The sequence below is a fragment of the Cebus imitator genome, unplaced genomic scaffold, assembly GCF_001604975.1.
Source record: "Cebus imitator isolate Cc_AM_T3 unplaced genomic scaffold, Cebus_imitator-1.0 Scaffold805, whole genome shotgun sequence".
Taxonomy (NCBI): Eukaryota; Metazoa; Chordata; class Mammalia; order Primates; family Cebidae; genus Cebus; species Cebus imitator.
Genome location: NW_016108120.1, coordinates 52,977 through 66,930, shown reverse-complemented (window position 1 = coordinate 66,930; position 13,954 = coordinate 52,977). Strand labels below are relative to the sequence as shown.

At 61.2% G+C, this 13,954-nt stretch overlaps 1 protein-coding gene across 1 annotated transcript in view; it reads left to right on the top strand.

The window, feature by feature from the left end:
• Positions 1-136: 136 nt before the first annotated feature.
• Positions 137-13,954, top strand: part of PALM (paralemmin) — a 44,765-nt gene continuing 30,947 nt past the window's right edge. Inside the window, exon 1 of the mRNA XM_037735433.1 lies at positions 137-241. Coding sequence (XP_037591361.1) covers positions 237-241 — 5 coding nt within the window. The 5' untranslated portion in view covers positions 137-236. The remainder of the gene's footprint in view (positions 242-13,954) is intronic.

The window sequence follows — 13,954 nt, the reverse complement described above, 5'->3', positions numbered from 1 at the left end:
AGCGCGCCGGGGACGCGCGCGCCCAGCCCACCCCCCGCGCCCGCCGCCGCCGCCGCCGCCCGGACAATAAACAGCCGCTTTGCGCGGGGCGATGCCCGAGCCGGTGCCGCCGCCCCCGCGCCGCGCACCCCCGGCCGCCAGGCCTTAGCCCGCCCGGCCGCGTCCCCTCCCGTCCCCTCCCCTCCCCCGCCCGCCCCCGCCCGGCACCGCGGACCCACCCGGACCTCGGCGGGGAGATGGAGTGAGTAGCGCGCTCGGCCGCGGGGCTGGGGGCCTGGAGCGCCGGGAGCCAGGGAGCGGGGAGCCCCCCATTCTCTCGCGCCCCACCGGGGGCATCGCGGCCCCCGCAAGGAGCAGGAGGCGGCGCGGGGCTGCTGGGGCCGCAGCACAGCCGGGGAGAGACGCGGGCTGGGCCGCGCCTGGGGGGGGGCCTCCCGGACCCCGGACCCCGGCTGCCCCCGGCGCGTGGGGACCCGGCAGCGGCGGCTCCGGCCGGTCCGGGACGCGGGGTGGGGGAGGCTGAGGCTCGCGTCTCCGCCCGCGCCCCGCCCGCGTCTCCAGGGCGAGCCTGGGCTCCTGGCCACCTGTGGGCGGCCCCGGGGAGATGGAGCGACCCCTCCCCAAATTGCACCGGCCTGGCCTCGCGCTCACGCAGCCTTTCCCCACCCCAGCCCGAGCGCATGGCTCCCGGCGCCCTGGACGCGCGCGCGGGCCGGGTCACCCCCACCCCCGCCTTTCCCAAGGGCCTCCAGGGGTGTCCTGGGCCCCCGGCCGCTGCCCAGGTCCGGCTGCCAGATGTCCCGAGTTCCCGCTGGAAGGAAAGGGGCTGCCCTCGGCTTCCCGGGTCTCCGGGGTGCGTGAGGAGGGAGAGGACCAGGCGTTTTCCAGCAGGGCGCTTGGGTCCGATGCCCTCTCGGGGAAGTGTCTCTAGCTGGGGCTCCAGTGGTGAAGCTACGGGAATGGGCTGGCCCTGGGCTGGGGTCCCTGGACCGCCGCACGTCTGCGCCTGTGTGGGGTCGGGAAACGGGGGCAGTGGAGGGATCCTGTGCACAGCAGGTACCCAGCGAGGGTGCGTGATCATTTCAGGCACCGGGTCCCCTCCTCGCGGTGCTCAGGTGCCCCCCTGCCCCTCACTCCCACAGGTGGGCACTGCACGGGCAGGGGTCAGGAGGCGCCTCCTGGGGTCACCCATCTGCCTACTTCAGGACAGGGGGCCATCTGTCCTGCTGGGGCCCGAGTCCCCACCCCAGCCCCAGGACAGAAGACCGGATCTGGAGGCCGCCGGGGGCCCCCTGTCCTTTCCACTGGGCGTGTTTTCCAAGCTGCTAACTTTCCCCCAGGGATTCACCCGTGACCCGCCACGCCCGCGGCTGGGTGGGGGCCCTTGCCTCCCTCCCTCCCTGGGAAAGCGAGACACCCAGTGTCCTCTGCTTTTGAAAACCCAGACAAAGGCCTGACCCGCTCCCTGTCACCCCGCCCCGGGAGCTCAGCCAGGGGCTCAGGGGAGCCAGGGCCCAGACTTGCCTGCTCTACACCGCAACCCCCCAGCCTTGTTTGTCTGCCCTGCTCTCCAGGCCCCCGGGGGAGCCTGTGGGCCTCCAGACCGCCAGGCCTGGGCAGGGTGTGGCAGTGAGGAGGGGTGGCCTAGGAGGACTCCGGAGATCTCCCTCCCAGAGCAGGGGAGTCAGGGAACACCCCAGGGGCCCCATTGTTTCCTTCCTGCCACCCCTACCTTTCCCACGGGGGATACTGAGGCCCAGAGAGAGGCAGTTGCCACCCCTGGGTCACACAGCACCTGGGGGGGCCCTCAGTGCCTCCCGCTCTGCCCCACGGCTTCTCGGTCCTGGGTCAGAGGTGGCTCACAGGTTCTCCATCGGGTCATCACTGCATTTTGGGACGCAGATATGGGACAGGCACCCGGCGTTAACTGGCTGTGAGCTGCCGTGAGAGGATGCCTCTCTCCGAGGTTCCCGGGCTGACAGTGGGTGGGGAGAGGCCCATCTGCTGCTGCCCCGTTTTGGACACCTGCCCCTTCGTTCTTCTCCCTGCACGAAGGCAGCGTCCGCTAGAACGTGATCGCTTCCTTCCGTGTCCACGGGTTTTCCAGCTGAAGACAGGGGAGCTGGCCGTGGTTTACAGTGGTGCCCGTCTGGCTGGAAAGTTTAACAAATGAATGTAAAATGTCATTCATTAACAGGTTATTTTTCGCTGATGTGATGATTTAAGGGAAACTATCAGGTTGCTAATTACAGTGGCTGACGCTGCTGGGGTGCCGGGGTGCCGGGGCGAGGGGACCATCCTGCAGGAGCTGGGGAGACTCTGCTCCGGGAGGATGCGTGTGGCCCCTGAGAGACACATGGTCTGGGTGGTAAAAGAAGCAGCCATTCTCCAGCACCCACAGCCCTGTCCTGGGTGAAGGCAAGGCTCGAACCCCCAGGATGGGGGGAACAGACCTGAGCCCGCACAGATGGTCCAGACCGGCCCAGACTCCTCCCCACTGGCAGACCTGCAGTTGTCAAGAGGAAAGTCTCCTTTGGGTGCTAACTGGGTCCTTAGCTCCTTCACACTTGCCAATCCCCCTTTTTCAGGAGAGGCAGAGCCTGTCAAAAGGCAACAGTATCTAGTGATAATTGAATTTAGTAACAAGCTTTCATTTTCATCGTGTCTGTTTCTTCCCGCATGTGTGTTTTTCTCTCGTTTGTATCAGCGGCTTCTGGTTTGCTCAGGCTTTGGTCACAATGTAACAGTTTCCTTTTGAACCGAGGCAATTGGATTTAAATTCGAGTGGCTCTGAAGGCAAGGAATATACAGATAACAAAGGGGAGGCGGTGGAATGTGGGGACCTGGTTTCCTTCTTTTCCTTTCCTTTTTTCTTTTCTTTCTTTTTTCCATATTGCCCTGGCTGGGCTTGAACTCCTGGGCTCAACTGACGTCCCCGCCTCGGCCTCCCGAGTGGCTGGGATAGCAGGTGGGCGTCTCCGCATGGGAAGGCAGTTTGAGAGGTGCAGGCGTCATTTATTCACTCAGCAACCCTTAAGTGGGCACTTGCCTTTTCCACGGCCCTGTTCCAAGCGCTTTATGTGTGTGTGATCCCTTGGTGCTTTTTTTTTTTGGAGACAGAGTGTCTCTCCGTCATCCAGGCCTGAGTTCTGTGGTGCGAGCTCCACTCCCTGCAACCTCCGCCTCCCGGGTTCAAGCAGTTCTCCTGCCTCAGCCTCCCGGGAAGCTGTGACCTCAGGTGTATACCACGACACCTGGCTAACGTTTGTTTGTTTGTTTGTGTGAAGATGGGGTTTCACCATGATGGCCAGGCTGGTCTTGAACTCCTGATCTCAGGTGATCCACCCACCTCAGCCTCCCAAAGTGCTAGGATTACAGGTGTGAGCCACCGTGCCCGACCAATGTTTGTATTATTTTTGAGACGGAGTTTCACTCTTGTTACCCAGGCTGCAGCGCAATGGCGCGATCTCGGCTCACCGCAACCTCTACCTCCTGGGTTCAAGCAATTGTCCTGCCTCAGCCTCCCGAGTAGCTGGGATTACAGGCACGCGCCACCATGCCCAGGTAATTTTTTGTATTTTTAGTAGAGACGGGGTTTCACCATGTTGACCAGGCTGGTCTTGAACTCCTGACCTCAGGTGATCCGCCCGCCTCAGCCTCCCCAAAGTGCTGGGATTACGGTGTGAGCCACCGCGCCCGACTGGCACTCACTTTTTCCATGGCCCTGATCCGAGTGCTTTATATGTGTCAACTCCCTTGATCCTTTTATTTGAGGGGGAGACAGAGTCTCTCTCTGTCCTCCAGGCTGGAGTGCAGTGCTGTGATCTCGGCTCAGTGCAACCTCCACCTCCCTGTTCAAGCAGTTCTCCTGTCTCAGCCTCCTGAGTAGCTGGGATTACAGGGACGAACCACCACACCCGGCTAATTTCTGTATTTTGAGTAGAGATGGGGTTTCGCCATGTTGGCCAGGCTGGTCTCAAACTTCTGACCTCAGGTGATCCACTCACCTGCGGCTCCCAAAATGCTGGGATTACAGGTGTGAGCCGGCACGCCTGAGCACTCAGCCTTTCCCTTGATCCTTACCGAAGCTCTCGGAGCGAGAGAAACTGAGGTACGGGGCAGGGTAGTGGCACATGTGAGGACACACAGCTGCAGAGGCATGGGTGGGGCTTCGCTCCTGGGTGGTCTGAGCGTGCTCCCTCTAAGCCGCCAGGGTCAGGAGCAGGGGAGGGTTTTGGTGCCTGTGTCTGAGGGGCGGTGGTATCAGACATCCTGGTGTCAGCTTTCAAACCCAGCATGTTTACTCAGCCGTGCAGAAGGAGGCCTCCTTGGTGCTCGTGGCTCCTGGGGGTCTGTGCCCTGCCTCTGTGCCCCACCCACGCCGTTTTGTGATTCGGGAGTGGAGGGCGGAGAGGGGATTCCTGACTCCCTGTCACACTTCTGCATGTCACTCTCCTCCAGGCCTCACTTTTCTCATCTGACAAATGGGGATGTGACTGCCATTTGGGGGAAGGCAGGGTCAGAGGAGGGGCCAATGCGTTATGTTCGTGGACCCTCTGGGCACCTCCCCATGGGGGCATCTCTGTCTCCACCTCTTAGCCAGGTCCATCCTCAAGGACCTCAGATTTTGAAGCTAGGAAATGGTCTCATGTTCTTTGGCGGGGTTTTGTTTGTTTGACTGAGATGGAGTCTCACTCTCTCACCCAGGCTGGAGTGCAGTGGCGTGATTTCAGCTCACCACAACCTCTGCCTCCCGGATTCAAGCAATTCTCCTGCCTCAGCCTCCCCGAGTAGCTGGGACAACAGGCGTGTGCCACCACGCCCAGCTAATGTTTTGTATTTTTAGTAGAGACGGGGTTTCACCTTGTTAGCCAGAGTGGTCTCGATCTCCTGACCTCGTGATCTGCCTGCCTTGGCCTCTCCAAGTGCTGAGATTACAGGCGTGAGCCACAGAGCCCAGGCTTCTTCTTCTTTTTTTCTTTTAGACTGAGCCTTGCTGTGTTGCCCAGGCTGAAGTGCAGTGGTGTGATCATAACTCACTGCAGCCTCCACATCCTGGGCTCAAGCAATCCTCCCACCCAGCCTCTTACGTAGCTGAGATTACTGGTGCACACCACCACACCCAGCTAATTATTATGTTTTATTTTGCTTTGTAGAGACAGGGTCTCCCTATGTCGCCCAAGCTGTTCTCAAACTCCTGGGTTCAAGCAATCCCCCCACCTCAGCTTCCCAAAGCACTGGGATTACACTGGTGAGCCACTGCTGCCATCCTGATGTTCTTTTTTTTTTTTTTTTTTTTTGAGACGAAGTTTCCCTCTTGTTACCCAGGCTGGAGTGCAATGGCGCGATCTCGGCTCACCGCAACCTCCGCCTCCTGGGTTCAGGCAATTCTCCTGCCTCGGCCTCCTGAGTAGCTGGGATTACAGGCACGTGCCACCATGCCCAGCTAATGTTTTTTGTATTTTTACTAGAGACAGGGTTTCACCATGTTGACCAGGATGGTCTCGATCTCTTAACCTCGTGATCCACCTGCCTCAGCCTCCCAAAGTGCTGGGATGACAGGCGTGAGCCACCGCGCCGGGCTCTGATGTTCTTAAAAAGTATTGTATCGGCCAGGCGAGGTGGCTCACGCCTGTCATCCCAGCACTTTGGGAGGCTGAGGCGGGTGGATCAAGGTCAGGAGTTTAAGACCATCCTGGTCAACATGTCAAAACTCCATCTCTCCCAAAAATACAAAAATTAGCCGGGTGTGGTGGCAGGTACCTGTAATCCCAGCTACTCAGGAGGCTGAGACAGGAGAATTGCTTGAATCCTGGAGGTGGAGGTTTCGGTGAGCTGACATCACACCACTGCACTCCAGCCTGAGCCACAAGACTTCGTCTCCAAAAAAAAAAAGCATTATATCACCTTGTGTGGGACCCTGTTCCCTGTCATCCTTTGTTGATCTAAGAAACACGTCATTTGTTCACTGTCCTCGTGCTATGCAGGATCAGAGGGGTCTGGAAGGCTATGGAGGGTCTTGTCTGAGGTGTGAGAAAGGCTTCCTGATCCAATCCATCATGAACCTTTTCTGAGAAGGATGTTTCAGGGTCATGCCAGCAGGCAGAAGGGTGCAACTGGTGGAGGGACTGGTATGTGCAAAGGCCTGGAGGTGGGAAAGCTCTGGAAGAAGTGAACACTCTTTAGTGTTTGTTCCTGCTGGGCCTTGAGTGCCAGGATTTGGAGCTGTGGATGGCGTGTGAGCAGGAGAGGAGCCATGGCTGACCTGGCCATCATGGCTGACCTGGTGTCTGAGAAGTGTAAAGTCAGGCCAGGGTGGCTGTCTCCTGTCCCAGGGCTTCAAGAAGGAATTCAGGGACAGTCAGAGCCAGTTACCAGGACAGAGCCCGGACTGGAGGGAAGGGGAGACAGAGGAGCCGGGCCTCGGGATGGGCAAGACTTAGATTATGGCCACGCGAGGTGGCTCATGCCTAAATGCCAGCACTGTGGGAGACCAAGGCAGGCAGATCACTTGAGGTCAGGAGTTCGAGATCAGTCTGGCCAACATGGTAAAACCCTGTCTTCACTAAAAATACAAAAATTAGCCGGGTGCAGTGGCTCACACCTGTAATCCCAGCACTTTGGGAGGCCAAGGTGGGTGGATCACGAGGTCAAGAGACCCAGACCATCCTGGTCAACACGGTGAAACCCCGTCTCTACTAAAACTACAAAAAATCAGCTGGGCATGGTGGCACGTGCCTGTAATCCCAGCACTTTGGGAGGCCGAGGCGGGTGGATCACGAGGTCAAGAGATCGAGACCATCCTGGTCAACATGGTGAAACCCCGTCTCTACTAAAAATAAAAAAATTAGCCAGGCATGGTGGCGGGTGCCTGTAGTCCCAGCTACTTGGGAGGCTGAGACAGCTTGAACCCGGGGGCAGAGGCTGCAGTGAGCCGAGATTGCATCACCGCACTCCAGCCCGGGTGACAGAGCAAGATTCTCTCTCTCTCCAAAAAAAAAAAGAACTTAGATTAATAGGACCAGAGTGAGGGCAGCTGAGCAGGAGGTACTGCATGGTCAACAGTGGGTGTGGAGCGGGGTCAGGCCTGGGATCCCCGACTGGGGGGGCAGAGGCTGTGGGCAATTGAGACAGTGATGCCAGACCCTAAAGGCTGGGAGACGGACAGAGGCCTGGGGGCTTCAGTACCCAAGTCACGGAGTGGGAAGCTTCTGTCCTCATCAGTTTGTATTCAAATGCTTCCGACCATGGAATGTCTCAGAGCAAGGCCAGTAGGGGCTTCAGGGCTCCGTGGGGATTGGGAAGGGCCCCAGCCCCTCCCCCGGCCTGGTCCTTGTTGACAAGGCTGACATTCCCATGACACACGCACACAGACACACATGCACACCGGTATGTCTACATGTCTTTATGTATGTTTCTCTCTCTCTCTCTCTCTCTATTTATATTTTGAAGCTCTGAAGTGATCTTCTTTGACTCCATATGTATATTTCTTTCTTCCTTTTTTTTTTTTTTGAGATGGAGTCTCACTCTGCCACCAGGCTGGAGTGCAGTGGTGTGATCTCAGCTCACTGCAACCTCCACCTCCCGGGTCCAAATGATTCTCCTGCCTCAGCCTCCAGAGTAGCTGGAATTACAGGCATCTGCCACTACGCCTGGCTAATTTTTTGTATTTTTAGTAGAGGCGGGGGTCTCACCATGTTGGCTGGGCCGGTCTTGACCTCTTGACCTTGTGATTTGCCCGCCTTGGCCTCCCAAAGTGCTGGGATGACAAGTGTGAGCCACCGTGCCCGGCCTGTATATAATTCTTAACAGCTTTACTAAAATATAATTCACAGCCGCGCAGAGTGGCTCATGCCTATAATCCCAGTACTTTGGGAGGCTGAGGTGGGTGAATTATGAGGACAAGATACTGAGACCATCCTGGCCAGCATGGGGAAACCCTGTCTCTACTAAAAATACACAAAGTAGCTGTGTGTGGCGGCATGTGCCTGTAGTCACAGCTACTTGGGAGGCTGAGGCACGAGAATTGCTTGAACCCAGGAGGCAGAAGTTGCAGTGAGCAGAGATCACGAGATTCTGTCTCAAAAAAAAAAAAAAAAAAAACCCTATGTATTTCTATATATATTTCACATACTACGCAGTGTGTCTGCTTAAAGTGTACAGCTCTGTCGTTTTTAGTACATTGACAGAGTTGTGTATCTTTCACCAACATTTTAGAGTATTTTCATCACCCCCAAAACAAACTTCGTCCCCATTAGGTGTTCTGTCCCCTCCCCCAGGCCCTGGAGTGAATTCCCTTCCTGTCTCTGGACTGACCAGGAAGGGGATTCGTTCCAGGGCCCAGGGGAGGGGATAGGCGCTGGACATTTCATAGAAATGGAGTCACACCCTGTGGTATTCCAGTGTGTGGATGGCCACGTTGCGTTTACACACGCATCTGCCGACGGATGCCGTGGTTGGTTTATCTGTGACTCTCTCGTCCCCCCGAGGTGGCTGGAGCTTGTGCCTGGTTCACACTGAGAAGTCCAGGTCCTGCTTAACATAAATCTAAGTCGTGACAGTGAGTGTCTTTAAAAAGAAGAGGCAGTGATCATATGACAGGTGGCCCTGGGACTGGAGGGAGCGTGAGAAGAGGAGGCTGAGACTGGGGGGACCTCTGGGTGGGGGCTTCCTCTGAAGATGGAAAGACCCTAACAGACTCCCTAGGCCAGCAAGCATTTACTGAGCACCTTCTGTATACCTGGTGCCAGGGACATGGCAGAGATAAAAAGGACACAGTTGCAGTCCTGGTAGGAAGACAAGAAAAAAATAAGTCGGCCAGGCTCAGTGGGTCACGCCTGTCATCCCAGCACTGTGGGAGGCCGAGGCAGGCGGATCACCTGGGGTCAGGAGTTTGAGACCAGCCTGGTCAACATGGTGAAACCCCATCTCTACTAAAAATACAAACTAGCCTGGCATCGTGGCGGGCGTCTGTAATCCCAGCTACTCGGGAGGCTGAGGCAGAAGACTCACTTGAACCCGGGAGGCGGAGGTTGCAGTGAGCCGAGATCACGCCACGGCACTCCAGCCTGGGCAAAAAGAGTGAAACTCAATCTCAGAAGGAAAAAAGAAAAAGATACGTAAAGTGATCTGGGTGGAGAGAGCTGCAGAGGGTGCTTCGGGGTGAAGGTGAGAGAGGCCAGAGGAGGCCTGAATGAGGGGGTGACGTCTGCGGGAAGGCCTTAGGAGTGAGGCCCGTGGAGGGCTGGGGTGCGGTGCACCCGGCCCTGTGGAGGGAGCTCGGCCGGACGTCTCAGGAGGGTGGCTGGAGTGCAGTTGGGTGGGGAGGAAAATGGGGCCTCTGCAGCCTAGTTTGCCCTGAGATCCTGCTGAAGACCGGAGCCGGGCCCCATTCACGCCTCACTGCCCGCTCTTCCCGTGGGGGCCTGGGCAGGGTCCAGCTCTTCGTCCCACACCAGGTTAATCAGCAATAGATTTGCTTCCCGGCGTCTGTGGTCTGCTTTGACCTCCGTCTTCTCCTCCGCCCCACGGGGTGATGCCTGTCTGCCTTCACTCGTTTAGGGTTCTCAGTGCCCCCCACATGCTGTCTGCCTCACCAGAGATGGGGTGGCGCAGGGGGCCTCTGTACTGCATCCTGGTGGGGCTGGGAGGAGGCTCCTTCCTGGAAGGCTACCTGGAGGAGGTGGCTGTGCTTGAGTGGATCTTGGTGGTGGAGAAGGGAAAGGGGAAGCCGGGAGCTGATGAAGGCTGAGGGGCGGACATCAGGGCTTGAACTCCGGCTTGGAGCAGGGCAGGGCAGTTGAGGAAAGGGGGCCGGGGGTGCCAGGGCTCAGGGGGGACACGGGCTCTGAAGACGCAGAGTATCACGGGGGTGGGAAGCAGCTGGGGTCCAGGCTCCCCAAACTCCATCCCCTCCCCCGCTCCCCCCACCCCGTGGGGGAAGGAGCCGCCCCCTCCCCTCCCCCTCCCGGCCCGCGTGACTCCCCACCCCCCACAATGGCCAAGGTCACCGTCAGCTGTTTCCTTTCAATTAGCAGCAGGAATGTTCCCGGTGCTGGGCTCGGCGCTGGCCCGGGCAGGGACCCCCTCGTTCTGGCTGGAGCCGCCCCGGCCGTGCGTTCTGGAAGGACCAGAGCGACCCCCCCCATCACACACGCGCGCGCACACACACCCCTCCCGCCCCTGGCGGGCCGCCCTGCTCGCTGGGTGACCTTGGCCATTGCGTAACCTCTCTGGCCCCTTCCAACAGCAACGCCCCGCACCACCGAGGCCTCCGCGGGGCTCCGGCGGGGCCTGGGCCTCATTAACTCATCTCCGGAGCCGGATTATCTCACGCGCTCCAGACGACGCCCTCGCCGGGCCCCGAGCCGCCCACAGCGCCACGCGCCCGCCGTAAAAAGCATCGCGCGGGGACGGGAGGCCGGTGCGCGCCGGGGTGGGCGTCGGGCGGGAGGCGCGGCGCTCCTCGGGCTCTGCGCGGCCGCCGGGAGCCAGGGAGGCTCGAGACCCAGGACCGGCCCCAGCGCACCCAGCGGGACCAGGACCCACGCCTGCCCCGAGCCTGTCCACGCCTTTTGGCCGGGACTCCGCTTCTCCGCCCACCATGTAAGACCTTTTGTGATCTGACCTCCGCCTCGTTCCCCGCGCCCGGGGGAGCCTGAGCCCAGCCCCGCGGACTGCACGGGAGTGAGAGCCCCACGCGCCTGGCCGGCCCCACCCGCAGGAGGATAAATGACTGCCCCGCGAAGACGCGCGGCCCGGGCCTCAGTTTCCCCATCTGTGAAATGGGGCTGATCCGGCCGCCGGAGGGAATGAGGCTAGGGGAGGTGTTCTCGGTTTCTGGCTGTTTTGAACGCGCGTCGTGGTCGTATTTCGCGTGGCTTTTCGGCTCCGTGACGTGGAACGTGGTGTGGGCCTGACCTTGGCTACCCCGCGTCGGGGGCGGGTCCAGACCCTGCCCGGATGGAAGCCCCTTCCCGAGCCGGCGCCCCCGACGGCCCGATGGGCCCCTCCTGTCCCCCAGCCGCGGCGCGGGGAGTAACCCCGACCCCTCCCGCGTCTCGAGGCTGCCCCAGGCCGAGCCGGGAGGCCTCGTCCCCCCCTTCACCCCCCAAAGCGGGCCGGGGGCGGGAGATGCTGCGCGCCGGCCCCACCCCCGCGCGCCGGGCCTCGGCGTTGCCATGGGGACGGCGCGGTTGCCAAGGCGACCGCCTCCCGCGGGCCCCGCCATCCATCACCGGGGCGGCGGCGCTCGGGCCTGGGGAGGGGCGAGGGGGGCGCCCGGGATCGGGGAGGGGCGAGGCGGGCGCGCGGCCCGGGGAGGGGTGGGAGGGACGGGGGGGGAGCGCCGGGGCCCGGGGAGGGGCGGGGGGGGCGCGCGGCCCGGGGAGGGGCGGGGGGGGCGCGCGGCCCGGGGAGGGGCGGGGGGGGGCGCGCGGCCCGGGGAGGGGCGGGGGGGGCGCGCGGCCCGGGGAGGGGCGGGGGGGGCGCGCGGCCCGGGGAGGGGCGGGGGGGGGCGCGCGGCCCGGGGAGGGGCGGGGGGGGCGCGCGGCCCGGGGAGGGGCCGGGGGTGGGCGCGCGGCCCGCGCCCTGGGCTGCTTCCCCTGCGTCCCCCGCCCCGGCCAGCCCGGCTGGGACCGGCTGCCCGGAGGACACAGCCGCCTTGTCTCCAGCCCGGGAGGCGGCCACACAGCCGTTCCTCTGTCCCCGGCTCCTGGTCAGGCCCCAGCGGCCACCTGCCTGCCGGGTGGGGACAGGCCCTGGGCGTGCGGCGCACAGCCTGATCATGGGGCCCGGGGGTCCCTCCGTTGTGTGGACTTCCCGCCCCAGCTCTGCTCCCTCCGGGCTGGCCCCGAGCCCACTTAGAGCTGGAATCCGGGACTGTGGTGTGGCCCTTCAGGGACGGCATCCAGCCAGGGGAAGAGGGTGCGGGGCAGGGGGGACCGTGTGAGAGGCCCTGGGGGGGGGCCTGGTGCAGAGTCAGGACGGCTCTCCAGGGACAGACCCACCAGGGGGAGGTGAAGGGGGTCTGGGGGGTTCCTTCAAGGGCTGATGGGAGCCAGGGAGCCTCTGGAGCAGGAGAGGGACGGGGTCTGAGTGATTATTGTTATTATTTTTGAGACGGAGTCTCGCTCTGTCACCCAGGCTGGAGTGCGATGGCGCGATCTCAGCTCAGGGCAGCCTCTGCCTCCTGGATTCAGGTGATTCTCCTGCTTCAGCCTCCAGAGTAGCTGGGACTACAGGCGCCCGGCTAGGTTTTGTATTTTCAGTAGAGACAGGGTTTCACCGTGTTGGCCAGGCTGGCCTTGAACTCCTGACCTCTAGTGACCCACCCACCTCGGCCTCCCAAAGTGCTGGGATGACAGGAATGAGCCTCTGTGCCCGGCCTTCTTTTTTATTACTATTATTATTTTGAGACAAGGTCTTGCTCTGTCGCCCTGGCTGGAGCACAGTGGCACAATCTCAGTTCACTGCGGCCTCGACCCCTGGGTTCAAGGGATCCTGCCACCTCAGCCCCCCAAGGAGCTGGGACCACAGGAACACATCGCCACAGCTGGCTGTTTTTATTTTTGTAGAGACAGGGTTTTGCTATGTTGCTTAGGCTGGTCTTGAACTTTGGGGCTCAAGCAGTCCACTGGCCTCAGCCTCCCAAAGTGCTGGGATTACAGGCATGAGCCACCACACCCGGCCCAGGGTGTGATTCTCTTTTTGAGAAGCTGCCTCTGGCTGGCCAGCGGAGAGGGAGCTGTGAGCGGGCACAGACTCGGCAGGGAACACTGGAGGCCTGGGCTGGGATGGGGAACGTGAGGTGGGCAGGAAGCGAGGGCCCAGGCCTCAGGGAAAAACACAGGATGGCTTGCTGCCGGCATCACCCGGTGCTGTGCGGTTGACCCAGAATTCCAGCTGATCAGGCCATTCAGGAAGGGCACCCAAGCCAGAAAGCTGGATCAAGCCTTTCCTGAACCCCACCCAGTGAATGCAGCCTCCCTGAGGAGGGAGAAGGGGAAGCCACAGAGGGTGCGGCTGGTGCTCCCAGGCCCCTGGGAGGCACCAGGAAGGGTAGGTGTCACCTGCCAGGAAGGGAGGAGCCAGTGGGGTCACCACTGGGGCATGGGAGCCGGACAACTTCACAGGCCTCAGCAGGGTCAGGAAACTGAACCCGAGTGGGGTGGGCAGGCGGGGTGCCTCAGGCTCCAGGGAAGTCGTGACCCCGAGCGGCCTCCCAGGCCGGGGCTTGGGGCTGGCCAGTTCTCTGTTCAGTTTCAGTTTCCTTGCTGAACCAGGGAGGGAATGAGGGTACGTCATAGCAGGGCTTGGAGCTGCAGGTATCTGTGCCTCCGTGTTTGTGTGGATGGGGAAACTGAGGTCCAGAGAGGCTCGGGGGCTCCTTGGAGGCAGGCTGGCTCTGGGTCCTGACGGCAGGCTGAGAGGGCCGAGGGCGGCGGCAGACACAGAGGGCGGGCTGCAGTTTCAGTCTCTGGGAAGGTAAGATGTTGAGGGGCTGGGGGAATCTCCCCACACCTGCCGCAGCCCTGGTTCCCGCCAGGCCCTGCCCGCCAGCCTGGACCTCCCCGTCTTGATGCCTCCAGAGACCTGGGATCGTTCAGGACACAGGCCGGATTCTCCAGAAATCCCCTACTTGAGTTTGGGACACCCACCGCCAACCACCACCCTCCTCTCCCTGCCCCGTTGCACAGCCCTGGAGGCCTGAGGGTCCTTGTCCTCACCGCTGGGAAAGTCCAGGCCCGCGCTCAGCCCCCGTCCAGGGCCTCCTTGCTCCTTGTGGGGTTTCTTGTTTGTTTGTTTGGGGTTTTCTTTGGTGGAGTCTCACGTGGCTGCCCTGGCTGGAGTGCAGTGGTGCGATCTCAGCTCACTGCAACCTCTGCCTCCTGGGTTCAAGTGATTCTCCTGCCTCAGTTCCCCAAGTTGTTGGTTTTCAGGTGCCTGCCACCAC